Source organism: Hylobates moloch, unplaced genomic scaffold, assembly GCF_009828535.3.
Source record: "Hylobates moloch isolate HMO894 unplaced genomic scaffold, HMol_V3 SCAFFOLD_13, whole genome shotgun sequence".
NCBI lineage: Eukaryota > Metazoa > Chordata > Mammalia > Primates > Hylobatidae > Hylobates > Hylobates moloch.
In genome coordinates this window covers 40,429,937-40,446,026 of record NW_026652288.1, presented here as the reverse complement: position 1 = coordinate 40,446,026, position 16,090 = coordinate 40,429,937, and the positions used below count along the sequence as shown (strand labels likewise).

General features: G+C 41.1%; 1 protein-coding gene across 3 annotated transcripts in view; it reads left to right on the top strand.

Annotated features, from left to right (window-relative positions):
• The window catches only part of TBC1D30 (TBC1 domain family member 30), a 103,785-nt gene that overhangs the window by 81,028 nt on the left and 6,667 nt on the right, over positions 1-16,090 (top strand). For all 3 annotated transcript variants that reach the window (XM_032173118.2, XM_032173117.2, XM_032173116.2), the window contains 3 exons: positions 6,101-6,213; positions 8,209-8,348; positions 12,053-12,259. In XM_032173118.2, coding sequence (XP_032029009.1) covers positions 6,101-6,213; positions 8,209-8,348; positions 12,053-12,259 — 460 coding nt within the window. The remainder of the gene's footprint in view (positions 1-6,100; positions 6,214-8,208; positions 8,349-12,052; positions 12,260-16,090) is intronic.

The window sequence follows — 16,090 nt, the reverse complement described above, 5'->3', positions numbered from 1 at the left end:
CCCAGGGAGGGGCTGGGGGCTGAGGAAGAGAGAAGACCTCATCTAGCCTGGGGGGCAGGGGTGGAGTGAGTTGGAGGAGAGGAAGTTAGGAAAGCCTTTCGTGAGGGAATTCATGTCTGGTTTTACCTTTACAGAAGAATAGGATTTGACTAGGCTGTGTGTGTGTGTGCGTGCGTGTGTGTGTGTGTGTGTGTGTGTGTGTGTGTGTGTGGAGGGATGCACATATATGCGAGGATGTTTGTGTGTGTGTGTGTGTGTGTGTGTGTGTGTGTGTTGAAGGCTCTGGTGCAGAGTGGAGAGTCAATTCGTGTTTGAGAGGGTAGCATGTGTCAAGGTCTGCTGATAACATACTGCATAAGTGTGAGGGGGACTGTCAGAAGGCTGGAATTCAGGGACTGGCTCATGAAAGACCACAATGCCTGGTAAGGCACTTGGACTTGATGTTTCAGGTCAGTGATTGAGAGATTGTATTTGCTGGAGTTCTAGGGCTTCTGTGGACCCTTTGGAAAGGGGAATAGAAGAGCTATGGACCTGAAAGATTTTAAGGAGAGGAGGAAAATGGTTTGAGTTTCGTTTTGAGTCAACTCCACGGGCAGCTCTGTGAAGGATGGATTTCACAGGGACAAGTCTGACAGCAGGAGGGCCTGTGAGGAGGCAGTGAAGGGTGGAAACAGACGGGAACAGAGACAGTACTTACAAGGTGAAATTGACTGGACTTGGCCATGGAAAAGGGATACAGCAGGGAAGAAAAAGTAATGGGGGAGAAAGGGCAACCCATAATCTCCTGGCTTAGAAGGAAGAGGGCAAGTTTCTGAGGGGAGGAGGATGGGTTCATTTTCAGATAGATTGCTTTAGAGGTGTACTTGGACTGCCCCGTTCCTGACCTATCCAAAGGTGTTCCTGCTATTTCACAGACAGACTGTATGGCACTGGTCATAGCTCTGTTCCCATCCAGGCCTCTGTAGGCCATTGCTCATTCTGCGACAGGGCTTGTGGTCCCTCTGATGCTGCACCTGTGAAAATCCTATTTGCCCACCTGGATGCCGCTCAGTCTCTTCTCTTTCCCGCTCCAGAGCCTCTGTTATCTCAGGACTCATGGATGATGGTTCCTCTGTACTCCTCCAGTACTAAAGATTCTTTTTTTTTTCTTTCTTTCTTTTTTTTTTAAAAAAACATTGTCTCACTTTGTCACATAGACTGGAGTGCAGTGGCACAAACATGGCTCACTTCAGTCTTGACTTCCTGGGCTCAAGCGATTCTCCCACCTCAGGCTCCCCAAGTAACTGAGTCTACAGGCGTGTGCCATGAGTCTGGGCTAATTTTTAAATTTTTTGTAGGGATGGGGTTTCACCATGTTGCCCAGGCTGGTTTTGAACTCCTGGGCTCAAGCAGTCCTCACTCCTCAGTCCTGCAAGTAGCTGGGACTACAGGTGCATGCCACCATGCTTGGCTAATTTTTTTTAATGTATTTTAGAGATGGAGTTTTGCCATGTTTCCCAGGCTGGTCTTGAACTCCTGGGCCTCAGGCGAGGCCTGCCTTGGCCTCCCAAAGTGTTGAGATTACAGGCATGAGCTACTGCACCCACTGCTTTTCAAGTATATTACTTTTTTTTCTGTAAGTAGCAAGTTCCTTAATGTTAGGGGCTTCAGCAACATCTAGCCTAGTGCGAAGAATACAACTGGTTACTGAGTGAATACACAGAATCATGAAATGTTAGATCTTGAGGCTGTGGTTTTCAAGCTGGACTGTGTAAGAAACATCCCAGGAGTATATGAAAATGCAGACATTTGGCCCATGGGTGGTTCTGATACAGGTGGTTTTCAGAAAACACTTAAAGAAACACTGGCTTTAAAGAAACTTAAAGATCAATTAAGCTAATTCTGTCATGTTAGAGAGAGGAAACTATGAGTTGGAGTGTGAGCAACTTGTCAGTTTCTTAGATTGTCTAGTGGCAGACCCAAGACTGCCCCCGGGTCCCCAACTCCTAGCCGAATGCTTTTCCTCACCACCCAACACACTGCTTCCACCTATTCAAAAGATGTCTTTCTAAAAGCTGAAATCCTCTTTAGAAGAATAAGGCAACATCTCATTTCACTTACAGTTTAAACGTTGCCAGAAGGAATGAGATGTGTTGGATGCCATCTTTGTCCTCTAGGAATTTCCAATCTTAGGTATTAGGAGAAGGAACCACTTCTTGACACTGCTTAAAGCAGAAGAATCCTAGAGGGAGAATTGTAGGCTGTGGATTGATTGATGGGATTCCATTTGAGTAGCATCCCTCCTGTCCAGGAAAACATCTGCGTGAAGATGAACTAAGCCTAATTTTGTGCAACTCATGTTTTCATATTTCTTGTAAAGCATATCAATAATTACAAAATATAATGTCTTTTCAGTGACTAAATATAAATGTCTATTTAAGTGTATGTTGGTAGTTCAGATAGTAAATAGACTTGTTAGTTTTCCTTGACATCATAGAATGTTCAGGAGAGAAATGGTGAATGTCATTTCAAGCCATTTTCTTTCCTATATTCATTCATTTTTTTTTAATTTACTGCTGTCAGCAAACCCAAAATAGCGCCAGATGAAAAATGTGGGCTGAATATAAGGTCTTTATTTTTGAGCTGAAGACATGAAAGCATTCTCGCCTTTCAGTCTTTCCCTTTTCTTTCCGTTCTAAGTGCCATACTGAAAATCATATGCTGGGGTCTCCCCCCTTGTAGATCACTGTTTTCTTATTAGCAATGGTCATTTTCATGTTTGTTGGATTTTTTTTAATTGATAGGGTAAAGAAACTGGAGGAATGCTGATTAAATAATGTACCTGGATATCAGTAGGATTTTTGACAATGGCTCTTGTAAATTCCTTGAGGACAGTGTAGAGAGAAGTTAGTTAAGATGCTATTATTAGGGTTTGTAGGTGCTTGGGAAGCCTAACCCAAAGTGTTTGTGACTGACTTCCTGTTGTCTGGTGGGAGATCTTATGTACTGAGAGGCAGGACTTTCCTTTGCACCCACTGTGTTCACTTTTTTCCATCAGTGATGGGGTGGAAATTACAAGGGTATGGATACTTGTTCAATACAAGGATCATGTTTGATGAATTAAATTGAAACCGTCTGTCCTGCAAAACTGTGTGTGCCCATAACTGAAAGTGCTTAAGCTGTGCCTTTGTGGCCATCTGTTGGAGATGCTCTAGAAGGGCCTCCTACTTGGGAGGGAGGTGGAACTAATATGTTTGAATTCTTTTCTAACCCTGTGATTCTATTACTGTACCATATTTTGGCTCTAAGATGATTAGTCAAATCTCTTCCTTGGAATCTGTTGTAAATCTCCGACTTACCAAGGTGGAGACCTAAAGGTTTCGGACACCCTGAGTGCTATGTCGGTGTGCCAGGGATGCTTATGCTCCTGGGATAAACATGCCTTCAGACGTGAGACCTTCAAGTAAGTGAGTGAATATTTGGGAAGAACTACTATAAATAACTTTGTTTCAGGAATACTGATTTCTTCTTTGAAGGACTTGCTAAAAGTCAGTGACAGAGAAAGGAAGACATGAAGTAGAGGATGAAAGTTCAGTGGAGCTACTTTTCTTTTTGGTCAGGTGTCTTTAGCTGAGTGGTCCCTGAGGGATCTTGCTCAGAGCCTAGAACATCATCCCTGGGGCAGGGCAGGGTGCAGTAGGGGGAGGATGTACTTCCCTGTTCCTCTTATGAACTTCCTTCACAAGACTGGATGAGGGAATTTACTGATACCTTGTTACAAAACTGGCAAAATGAAACACAGGTGAACCTTTAGCTCATCATCCTACTTATTGTCTTTAATAAGACATCTTATTTCACTTGTAAGGAATTTTGAAATTCTTAGCATCAAAAATCTCATCTTTTAAAGTTGAATCCAAAGGACATGGGTTTCTTAAATGTCTGAACACATTTCTAAACTGTTAGGGAGGAAAAAAAAATTATGTGAATGTGGGTTGATTCTTGGCCCAACTGTGGGATCACATTTGATGTGTGATGGTCAGATAGAGTCAGGGCAATGCAGCTCCTACCCAGCCCCTAGAGAAGGTGTTGTGCTCTGGATCGGCTGCTGAGGAGAGGATTTCACATCTCTTGCGTTCCCTCAAAAGGGTATGTGGAGCTAAGACATGATAGTAAGAGCAAGCGGGGAAGAATTCTGCAGTGGCAGCGAGGTAGCTGTTGCATACCTTTGTGGGATCAAAGAACATGAGAGTGCTTCTGACTACATTATTAATAAAATTATATGAAGTATTTTGGGCATATAGGATGTATTAAGAATAATACAATAAAATCTATCCCCCACCCAATTTAAGAAATAAAAATTAACAACCACAGGAAAACACCCTCATATAACTTCTCCCTGATCTTATCCCCATCTCTTCTCTCAGAGGTAACCACGATCCTGAGTTTCACACTCTTTATTTTTTAAATGAGGAAAAGAAAGCCCAGAGAGGTGTGGGGAACTTGTTTAATTTCACACTCAAGGCTAGTGAGAGCCACAAGATGCCTTCTGCTTCTTTTCTTGGGGCACAGTTTATTGTTAGTAAACCTGTACTCCTTCTCAGCCTTTTGGGTATAATCAAGTCTGGAGTGTCTGTGATAAGACAGCTTAGAGATTATGTTTCCAGTCCCTATAAGCTATGTAACTTTGCACAGTAAGCATGGAGAATTGAAGAGAAGGAATTTTAGCCAACATCTACTTGTTTGGAATCTTGGGCTGGTATAGTAAAGTATAAAGGGATACCATGACATCTGGGGACAGTCAGATGTACAGGTTATTAGAATAAAATTGCAGGGGACTGTCACAATGGTGGCACTGAGCTATAAAATGAAAAAGCATCACAATCAAACTCCTTTCACAGCCTTCCTTTTGCTACATGACAAATTAGACATCTTCTTTTTTTTTTTTTTCTGAGACAGAGTCTCGCTCTGTCGCCCAGGCTGGAGTGCAGTGGCGCAGTCTTGGCTCACTGCAAGCTCCGCCTCCCAGGTTCACACCATTCTCCTGCCTCAGCCTCTCCTAGTAGCTGGGACTACAGGCGCCCGCCACCATGCCCGGCTAATTTTTTGTATTTTTAGTAGAGACGGGGTTTCACTGTGGTCTCGATCTCTTGACCTCGTGATCCGCCCGCCTCGGCCTCCCAAAGTGCTGGGATTACAAGCGTGAGCCACCGCGCCCGGCCTAGACATCTTCTAAGCCTTCATAAAAACAGTCCTGCTGAAATAAAGAATACATTTTAAAATATTTTCCTAGGAAAGCATTATCAGGCTATTTCTTTGGCTTCTCAGGAGAAATGAACATGTGATTGATATATATTTTCTGGTGAATAAGAACCAGGATTGAAGAAACATGTTTGGAGCTATTAAATTTTAATAAAAATAAGAAAGCAAACAATATTACTTTTCTATTGCTGATAGAATGATACATAATTTTGAAATTCTGGTGGAAGCACAGGTGCTTTTCCCCATTTCTATTTATAGAGTTTTAATAGCCTAGGCTTTACACCCTGTCACTTTTTTCTTGTCTTTTTTTTTTTCTTTTAAAAACACCACCTGACAATTTTCACCTAGAACTCATCCACAGACATTTAAAAAGGTGGTATCTTTGGGGAAAACTTGTAGTCAATCACAAGATCATCCACTAGATTTAGTTTTATCCAGAAGGCTGACCTGAAATTAAATGTCTAAAAATCATCTAACAGAGCTGTGAAAAGTAAGCACTACATAGGAAGGACATTTGTGAGTTCTTTGATACAGAAGACATAGGGAGCTGTGGATTTCTGCATTAATCCATTTATTGAACAACAGCAGGAAATCAGACTGCCCGTGATTGCCCACCCTTGTTTACCAGTTGGACTGCCCAGCTGCAGCTGGGTTGATTTGAGAGCTCACTGGGTCGGGTTTAATCATCTTCTTTTGTCTGTCTTGAAAGCGGATGTTGAAGTGGAATCTCTCCACCTGCTGTGTAAGGAGCAGTATCTGCCTCTTCACACTCGACTTCATAAAACTTTAATGTCTTTCTAGGATTGATAAGAGATATGAAGGCTACTGTTTCAGACTTGGCATTTTTGCTTTTGTTTTACAGACTGTTTATTCCATGGCTCCGTTCCCTTTCCCACAATTGGCAGAGTTGAGGGAAAAATATACCTACAACATTACGCCGTTCCCAGCCACAGTTAAACCCACCTCAGGTTCTGGGTAAGGTTTTTAAATTCCTTGTTGTTTTCATGATGGGGGACTTAATATCTTAATTTGTTATTGTAAATTAGTATTTATGAAGCCCCGGAGATATGTTAAAGTAATTTGATGCTTAGATCTAATGTCCCTTTCCAAATGGTTTTGATTTAAACTCAAGAGAGATTTTTAAAAGTGTACTTTGCAGGGAAATTTGGAACATAAACTGAAGAGATATTTAGCAACCCCACAACTTATCTAATATCAAGTATTAAAAATCTCAATAGTTAAAATAGTGTGGAACCTGTATACAAGTACACAGACAAGCTAATTTAAAAACTGTGAAGACCAAAAATTGGCAATTGATAAAGAGTTTTTCATATGAAAAATAGGCATATTGAATCAATGGTGAAAAGTTATACTATTTAGTAAATGGCGATGGGCTAATGAGAACTAATTTGGAAAGAAAATGAGAGTCAGACCTCATACTAGATGCCAGGATAAATTCCATATGGATGAATGTATTAAATAGAAACAATGAAATAATAAAGTTAGCATAAGAAAATGTGGAATGTGGAAGAATTCCTTTAGTTCTTTGGAATTGGAAAGGCCTTAATAACTGACTCAAAATTTTTAAAAAAGGAAAAAATTAAGTACTTTAAAATATAATTTTCTGGGTGACCCAAATGGAACAAAACCAAACCTCTATAAGTAGACTCAAAAATATCTGTGGAAGGATATTTTTAACTTACTATACAAAATAGGGATGGATATTGCTAATATATAAAATTCCTAGAAATTGATAAGAAAATGGCCACCCAAGCCAGGTGTGGTGGCTCACGCCTGTAATCCTAGCACTTTGGGAAGCTGAAGCAGGAGGATCACTTGAGGCCAGGAATTCGAGACCAGCCTGGGCAACATAGCAAGACCCTGTCTCTACAAAAATTACAAAAATTAGCTGGGTGTAGTAGTGCATACCTGTAGTCCTAGCTACTTGGGAGGCTGAGGCAGGAGGATTGCTTGCGCCCAGGAGTTTGTAATAGTGTATTATTGGAAACCACTCAAGTGTATACCATTAGCAGCCTGGTTCCACACTATGGGGTGTGTACATCCAGTAGAGCTGTAAGAAAGCATAAGGAAGCTCTGTGTATTCTTGTGTACCATGATCGTGCAGTGGTACAATCATGGCGTACTGCAGCCTTAACCTTCCAGGCTCAAGTGATTTTCCCATCTCAGTCTCCTAAGTAGCTGGGACCACAGGCACGTACCACCATGCCTGGATGATTTTTAAATTTCTTGCAGAGACAGAGTCTCACTATGTTACCCAGTCTAGTCTTGAACTCTTGGACTCAAGCAATCCTCCTGCCTTAGCCTCCCAAAGTGCTGAGATTACAGGTGTGAACCACTGTGCCCAGCCCATAAAGATTTCTTATATAAATAAAGGCAAGATGCAGAAGAGCATATATATTATGCTAATAGTTATGCAAAAAGAAGAGAAAAATAAAAGCATGTAGTTTTATTTGCTTATGTGTGCTCAGAGAAACTGAAGAATACATAAGAACCAGTAACAGTGATCAACTGTGGGAATTAGATGGGAGATTCTCACAAGTGACCATTGTTACTAGTTTCAACGGGCAGAAGTTGGACAGAGATGGGAGGGAAACTTTATAAATCCTGTCATTATATGTAATTCTTTTTTTTTTTTTTTGAGACGGAGTCTTGCTCTGTCGTCTCCCAGGCTGGAATGCAGTGGTGTGATCTTGGCTCACTGCAACCTCCGCCTCCCGGGTTCAAGTGATTCTCTAGCCTCAGCCTCCCAAGTGGCTGGAATTACAGGTGTGCGGCACCACACCTGGCTAATTTTTATATATTTTTAGTAGAGATGGGGTTTCACAATGTTAATTATATGTAATTCTATGTTAATTATATATATGGCATTTAAACCATGTAACTGTATTATGTTTTAAAATACCATGGTTTTCTTTGTATATTTCTTTTTTGTCTTTTATGTTTTCCAAGACGACATAGTAAGGCCAGAGACAGTGATGAAGAGAATGACCCAGATGATGAGGATGCTGTCGTTAATGCAGTGGGGTGTCTTGGACCTTTTAGTGGGTTCCTGGCTCCTGAACTGCAGAAGTACCAAAAACAAATTAAAGGTAAAGAGGTGGCTCTTGATTTAGATTATCATGATGTATTGGTTTACTACAATAAGAGTAATATTGTGTCCTATAGATGCCCTAGTAATTTTCTGAACTGGTTACAACTATTAAAAGTCTTTATTAGGCTAGGCATGGTGGGTCATGTCTGTAAGCCCAGCACTTTAGGAGGCTGAGACAGCATGATCATTTGAAGCCAGGTTTTCAAGACTAGCCTGAGCAACATAGGGAGACCCAGCCTCTACCAAACAACAACATTAAAAAGTCATTACTAGGCTGGGTGTGGTGGCTCACGCTTGTAATCCCAGCACTTTGGAAGGCCGAGGCAGATGCATCATGAGGTCAGGAGTTCGAGAGCAGCCTGGCCAATATGGTGAAACCCCGTCTCTACTAAAAATACAAAAATTAGCTGGGCCTGGTGGTGCATGCCTGTAGTCCCAGCTGCTTGGGAGGCTGAGGCAGGAGAACCGCTTGAACCCAGGAGGTGGAGGTTGCAATGAGCCGAGATTATGCCACTGCACTCCAGCCTGGACAACAGAGCAAGATTCCATTTCAAAAAAGAAAAAAAAAAAAGAAATCGTTACTGAAAGTATCTTCTCTGTTACTTTATCTTTTTATTATGTAATGGTTTCTCTCTGTATTATGTGTTACATGCATAGTACACATTTCTTTTTCTCTATGGTGACTTTTGCTCCCATGCATTGGATTCAACTTTGTATGCTAAGTTCCTTAGCTCAGACCCTGGCATATAGTAGATGCTTAATATACTCCATCTGAGTTTAATTTATTCCAGATTGGCTTCTCTTCCAATAGGATTACCCTTTAAATCAAAACATTATGGTGACCTCTACTTGAATTTCTTGAGTGACAAGAAACTTATTATTTCACAAGACACTTGCTTGATTCTTCCCCTTAGTCCATGGTTTCTATTTACAAAAAGATAACTTCCACCTACCCATTCTACTAATAGTTCTTCTCTTTGCTTTTTTTTTCTATTTGAAGGCATCACTGTTTATTAACTGACCAAATTACAAAAATAATCATGGTAGACCCCTTAGTTCATCCTTCTAATAAGCCTGTAGCTCTTCTCTTCACTATTGCCAGCATTTCTACCTTCCACAAAATAGGAGGTCTTTTTCTTCATTCCACCTTGTGGAGAGGATAATTTGAAGAGTCACAGGAAGTTATTGGCTTCTTTGAAGCCTTTTCCAACAGTATAGATCTCATGAATCAGATCCTCCATGCAGATGATGTCATGTTTACCAAGAGATTGAGCAATCAAAGTGTTATCTGTCATGGCAATTTGCTTCTTTTCGATTTTGCTATAATGACACTTGTAGATTAGTTCATTTACTTTAGGTTTGGGTACTGCCATGCAATGCATGGTTCTCCAATCCTCACCATGTTAATTGAAGCCTTGCTGAACTTAACAAAGGTTCCATTGAAGATCTGACGAAGGTGAAGAAACTCCAACACCTTTCAGACCTTTGGGCTCACACCATTGATACCTCTGATCCTTAGGGAAAATGACAGTTTGGGTTCTGTAAGAACATAGAAGTTGCCAGCTTTTCTTGCCCTCCTAGCCATTTGAATCTCAGTTCTGTCCATCTGCCTGTGTTCCTTGTGACTGTGTTTAGTTTTTTCACAGATATGCTTCCTCCTTGCCTTTTGAAGCATCTTTTCAGGAAACTTCTTTCTCAGGTGCTTGATCTTCAGCTCTGCAAAATTCCTTTGCTTTTTCTTAAGGGTTTCTGGGACAGCAGGAACCTTCTTTTTCTGCTCTTCAACACCCTCCATGGTTCCAGCTGGAAAAGAGGATTCTTCCCTTTGGAAAAAACCAGAACAAGTCTACTTACTCCCTCTTCTACCTGACATCTCTTCAAATCTTTGAGGACAGCTATCATGTCCTCCAAAGCTTTCGCAAAGGCCCCAGTTCAGAATTTCTTTAAGCATGTCTCTTAAGTTATGACTTCTGGACCTCCTAATATTCTATTAATTTACCTCTAGATATCCTGTAATTTGGTAATGTTCCCCTTAAAATGTGGTGCTCTGAATCACATGCCATGTTTTATTTCATTTTTTTTTTCTAAACAGAATAGACTTCTGTGGTCTGGAATTATCAATGTTATGCACTGTTTTAAAGTCTGTGGTTCTCTGCATCCTTTCTTGTCTTGGGTTGCAGCTTTTCTTTTAGGATATTTATTCTACCTCTTCTAGTTTGAAGACCATTCTCCTTGTTCAAAGATATTAGAAATATGCTGAAAGAGGACAGAAACAGAATAGATGTCAGGCACCTCTGTGTTCTCTTTGCCATCTGCTAACTTTATACTACCTTCTTGAAGTCATGGGGCTATCTTCTCTTTTTTTGGTTCTTATTTGGAAGGTAGGAGCAGTGGCAGCAGCTGCTGCTACTTCTAACTTTTGGTTGTGATCTTTTGGAGTATTTCCCGCAAGCCTCAGCTTGTTTTGAGTTTTAACCTTTTTAATGGCTGGGCTCATAATGTTTTGTGAGTATGTCCTTGGTATGTGCTCTTCTCTCATCCTTTTAAAGGCTTTTTAAAAATCTGAACCCAACAAGAGTCTTCTTGATTTCTGCAATGGCTTCTACCCCCTTTCTTATTGCCTGAGTTTCAGCTTTTGATTTCTAGCCATAGGATCAATATGTATTTTAGTGGTAAAGTTTTTGAATCTGCGTTTCTGTAGCCTGGGTCTATGTTTCATTTTTTTTCTCTGTTTTTCTTTCTGTGCATTTTTGTGCTCTAGGATGACATGATCACTTTCTCCTAAATTTCATCATTAGTCTTTCTTATTGATTTTGCTCTGATTAGCAGTTTCTCTTTTAATTTTCTTCTCCTTACAGAAATGATTACAGTAAAAAAATGAAGTAAATTTCTGAGATGTTTAGCCTTTGTCTGAATAACACTCTCAGCAGATGTTAGGATAGTTGGAGTCTCTTAGTCTTTTTTTTACTCTGGCTCCCATGTCAGTTTTACAAACTGTGCTGGAGAAGCTTGCTGTCTCCCGCTTTGGCCTGTGCAGTCTGTGGGTTACTCCCACCTAGTATTGTTTCTCTTTCTTGGAGGTCATCTCAATTTTATTTAAGAGACAAATCTGCTAGTTGTAGCTATCACAGGAGCAGACACCACATCCGACATAACAACAGAGTGGACAGGAAATGTTTGTTAAATGAATAAAGCATTCATTCTAGTGATACAATGGTCTGAAGTCTTGATAATTTTATAAATTGTGTTACTATTTTTAATGTAAGAAGAACACACTTTTAATTATTGTCTAAACTCTACAAACCAATTCTGTATAAATCCTCATGCCATTGTGTGGAAATCTGTACAATGATTTTAGAAATTAGGAGTTACATCTTTCTAAGGGAATCTTAGAAAATGGCAGTGATTTTTATCTGGAAGCAGTTGATGTTATGTCTATATAGCTAACAAACTGGTAACAAAATCAAACACTGAACCCATATAGCTCATGTCAGACCCACAGTTAGGTTAATAAGAAAATGCAGAAATATTTTCAGGAGCACGTCAAAATAAGCACTAGACAAACTCTAGTATGCATTTTTTTCTGTAGTTTAGAATTTCATGGAGGTTAAGATACTGCACTGGGTTGTAGTGTTATCAATTTCCATTTACTCCTGTTCCCCTCCACCGACCATCTCCTTATGTCTCATCCTTCGAGTGCAGAGCCAAATGAGGAGCAGAGTCTGAGATCTAATAACATTGCAGAGCTGAGTCCAGGAGCAATCAATTCCTGTCGAAGTGAATACCATGCAGCTTTTAACAGTATGATGATGGAACGCATGACCACAGACATCAATGCACTGAAGCGGCAGTACTCTCGAATTAAAAAGAAGCAACAGCAGCAGGTTCATCAGGTGTACATCAGGGCAGGTAATGTGATTCTTCATTTGAATCAATTTCAACTCTATCTCAACTTGTGAAATGAAGAACAAATAATCCTAGGAAGGCCTTGGAATTACTAACTGTAGCTCAGTATCCATCAACACAGCTGGCATGAGATAATAGCATATTTAGCATCTCATTTTAAATTTTATTTTATCAGGCTCTAAAGAAGAAAAAGACTGCAGGTTCTTTTTAGGCCCCAAGGAACAGGCAGTTGATGGTATTAAACACGTCTCTACTATGTGTGCTGTGGAGAAGGGTTTACAAATGATTAAAATGTTGCAAAGCCATGCAATCCTTGGACTTGAGAAATTTTGGAGCATAAATTTTATGCATCTGAATATAGAATTTAGTCATCTGTGCACTAGTAAATTAGGCTATATACTAGTCATTTAGGTGATATTATAACAGATGTTGTGATCAGAGAAACTGGGAAAAAAAACGTTAAAAAGCCTGTGCCTTGCTGATGGCAAGTATCTTGGGAATATACTAAGAAGAACACAATTATAATGCAATTGGAAATGCTCTTTTCCAAGGATTGCCAAGCTTTTTTCTTTTTAATTCCAAAAATCCCAGTGAACAATCTGCTTTATTGTTTAATATATGCTGATTTGGGAGTTGTTTTTTCTTGCTTGAAGGGATATCTTAATGACAATGGTGCCTGTCCAGAATTAACTGAAATATAAATTTGACATATTTTTAAAGTGGCATGTGAGCATGTGACTGATCCTGCACAAAAACTGAATTTACCTTCCATTTATCAGAGAAGAATAGTTGACTTCTTGACGATTCTCACTTTATCCTGAATCATTAAGAAACCAGTCACAAAATAAATGAACAATTTCACTTTAAGTTTCAAAAACATTGGCACATACATTTCCTCATTTTGTCCTTAAAACAAATCTATGAGGAAGGCAAGGACAGATAGTCTCATCTTCTTCCAAATAGTGAGGAAATGGTGATTCAGGAAGGCTTAGCAATTGTCCAGGGTTATATAGCTATAGTGAGTGGTCAGGTCAGGGAAGGCTTAGCAATTGTCCAGGGTTATATAGCTATAGTGAGTGGTCAGGCCAGGGAAGGCTTAGCAATTGTCCAGGGTTATATAGCTATAGTGAGTGGTCAGGCCAGGGCTAGAACACAGGTGTTCTGATTCTTTGTACAGTCCCTTTTTAACTACACTGTACAAGTCTTTGGGTGTGATGGTAAACAATTGCTCAGGGTGCTAAATCGGCCCAGTGGTTTGTACCTTCATCAGGGATCAGCAAACTGTGGTCTGTAGGCCAAATCCTGCTCACTACCTGTTTTTGTAAATACAGTTTTTTGTTTGTTTGTTTGTTTTGAGATGGAGTCTTACTCTGTCATTCAGGCTGGAGTGCAGTGGTGCAACCTCAGCTCACTGTAACCTCCACTTCCCAGGTTCAAGCAATTCTTGTGCCTCGGCCTCCCAAGTAGCTGGGATCATAGGCATGTACCACCATGCCTGGCTAATTTTTGTATTTTTAGTAGAGACAGGATTTCACCATGTTGGCCAGGCTGATCTTGAACTTCTGACCTCAGGTGATCTGCCCACCTTGGCCTCCCAAAGTGCTGGGATTACAGGAGTGGGCCACCGCACCTGGCCTGTAAATACAGTTTTATTGGAACACAGGCATGCCCATTTGTTTACAGGTTGTCTAAGGCTCCTTTCACACTACAGTGGCTAAAATATTTACAGTCTGGTCCTTTACAGGAAAAGTTTGCTGACCCCTTCTCCAGATCATGGTTGATGTGGTTCTCTTTAAGGGAGAGATTGCTGCTCAAAGGCAAAGCTCTAGAGCATTGGTTCTTGAAATTTAGTGTGCATACAGATCATTTGGGGATCTGCTAAAATATAGACTCTGTTTCAGTAGGTTTGGAATGGAGCTGAAATTACATGTTTCTAACAAGCCCATAGGCACTGCTGGTGCTGCTGCTTGGGGACTGTATTAGTCTGTTTTCACACTGCAAATAAAGACATACCTGAGACTAGGCAATTTATAAGAGGCTTAATGGACTTACAGTTTCACATGGCTTGGGAGGCCTCACAATCATGGTGGAAGGCAAGGAGGAACAAGTCACATCTTACGTGGATGGCAGCAGGCAAAGAGAACTTGTGCAGGGAAACTCCCATTTTTAAAACCATCGGATCTCGTGAGACTTATTGACTATCACGAGAACAGCATGGGAAAGACCCACCCCTATGATTCAAGTATCTCTTACTGGGTCCCTCCTACAACACGTGGGAATTATGGGAGCAACAAGACGAGATTTGGGTGGAGATATGGCCAAACCATATCAGAGACCATGGTTTGAGTAGCATGGTTTTAGATGAGATAGTATATGATAGGATTAGCAGCACAGGTGGAGAGATTGAACTTGAACTAGAGGCAAAAAGACCTTAGCTTCTGAGACTTAGTGGAAGGTGGTGAGGATGGTGGTTGAGCTATCAGCTTCCGAGGTTAGGGAGGATGGGAAATAGAGGCCTTTCAGATCTGATAGCTTTTGTTGTCATGGAGAAATTGTGAGAAAGTTGTTTGGTGGGAATAAGGTGGGGGTTGGGAGTAAATGAGAGGTTAAAGAAAGTAATGAAGATTTAGTTAGGTCATTGAAAGGAGTGAGAGAAGGAAATGAAAAGATTGTTTGGCATTGAGGACCCAGTGAAATGGGAGGTCATGAATTTGAAGGGCTCAGTTTCAGAAAAGAGAATGTAGATTATGGACCCCAGGTTGGGGCTTTACTAGCAATGTGTGACAAAGAGACAGAGATGCCTATGAGGCAGTGATCTAAGAGGTCAGCCATGCATCTGGCAGGGTAGGGGTGTCAGTGAGCCGAAGACACATGAGGGGTTATGAGGAGCCTGAGGAACAAGGCGCCAGAAGTCTCTGTGGTTCATTACCACATATAGTTAGACTGAGAGCCTGAGAGCTGGAAGAACCAAAGTGAGGATTATTAGAATTAAATATTTTCACATAAGGTAGAGCTGGGTGATAAGGTTTAGGATGGAACTGGGGAGGTTGAGGAACTATGAGAATGTAATGGAGGGCCAATCACAGTGACAGTCAAATAATTGGGGAGGTGGCAGGAATGTGGTGAAGAGGAGACAGTTATCAACATTTTTAGTTGATATTGGGGTATGGCCAGTGGTAGATGACAACAGTAGAGAAGGGTGGAAGTTAGTTCAGCCAGATGACATGGACATCAAGGAAGAAGGAAACTCACGCACAGAGGGAGAGGCCTTCTCCCTACAATTTCTGTCTGCAGCTGCCATCCTGGGGCCATGTGTGTTGAATGCTGCACTGGAAATAGGAGTCTGGTCATAGCCACAGGTGGTCAATGATAATGCCATTGACAGTGCCTTCTAGGAGAACAAAGCTTTTGTGTTTGTTTGTTTTGAGAAGGAGTCTCCCTGTATTACCCAGGCTGGAATGCAGTGGTGCAATGTCGGCTCACTGCAACCTTCACCTCCCGGGTTCAAGCAATCTCCTGCCTCAGCCTCCCAAGTAGCTGGGACTACAGGCATGCACCACCACACCTGGCTAATTTTTGTACTTTTAGTAGAGACAGGGTTTCGCCATGTTGGCCAGGCTGGTCTCAAACTCCTGGCCTCAAGTAATCCTCCTGCCTTGGCCTCCCAAAGTGCTGGAATTACAGGCATGAACCACGGCACCTAGCTGAGGACAAACCTTTTGGTGCTTTTCAGTTTTCAATTGGCTTTTGAAGTCCATTGAGGACACAGGAGTGGTTTTTCATCTGTAGGGCTAGATGCTGGATAGCTGTGATTTCACTGCATTCTCACTACCT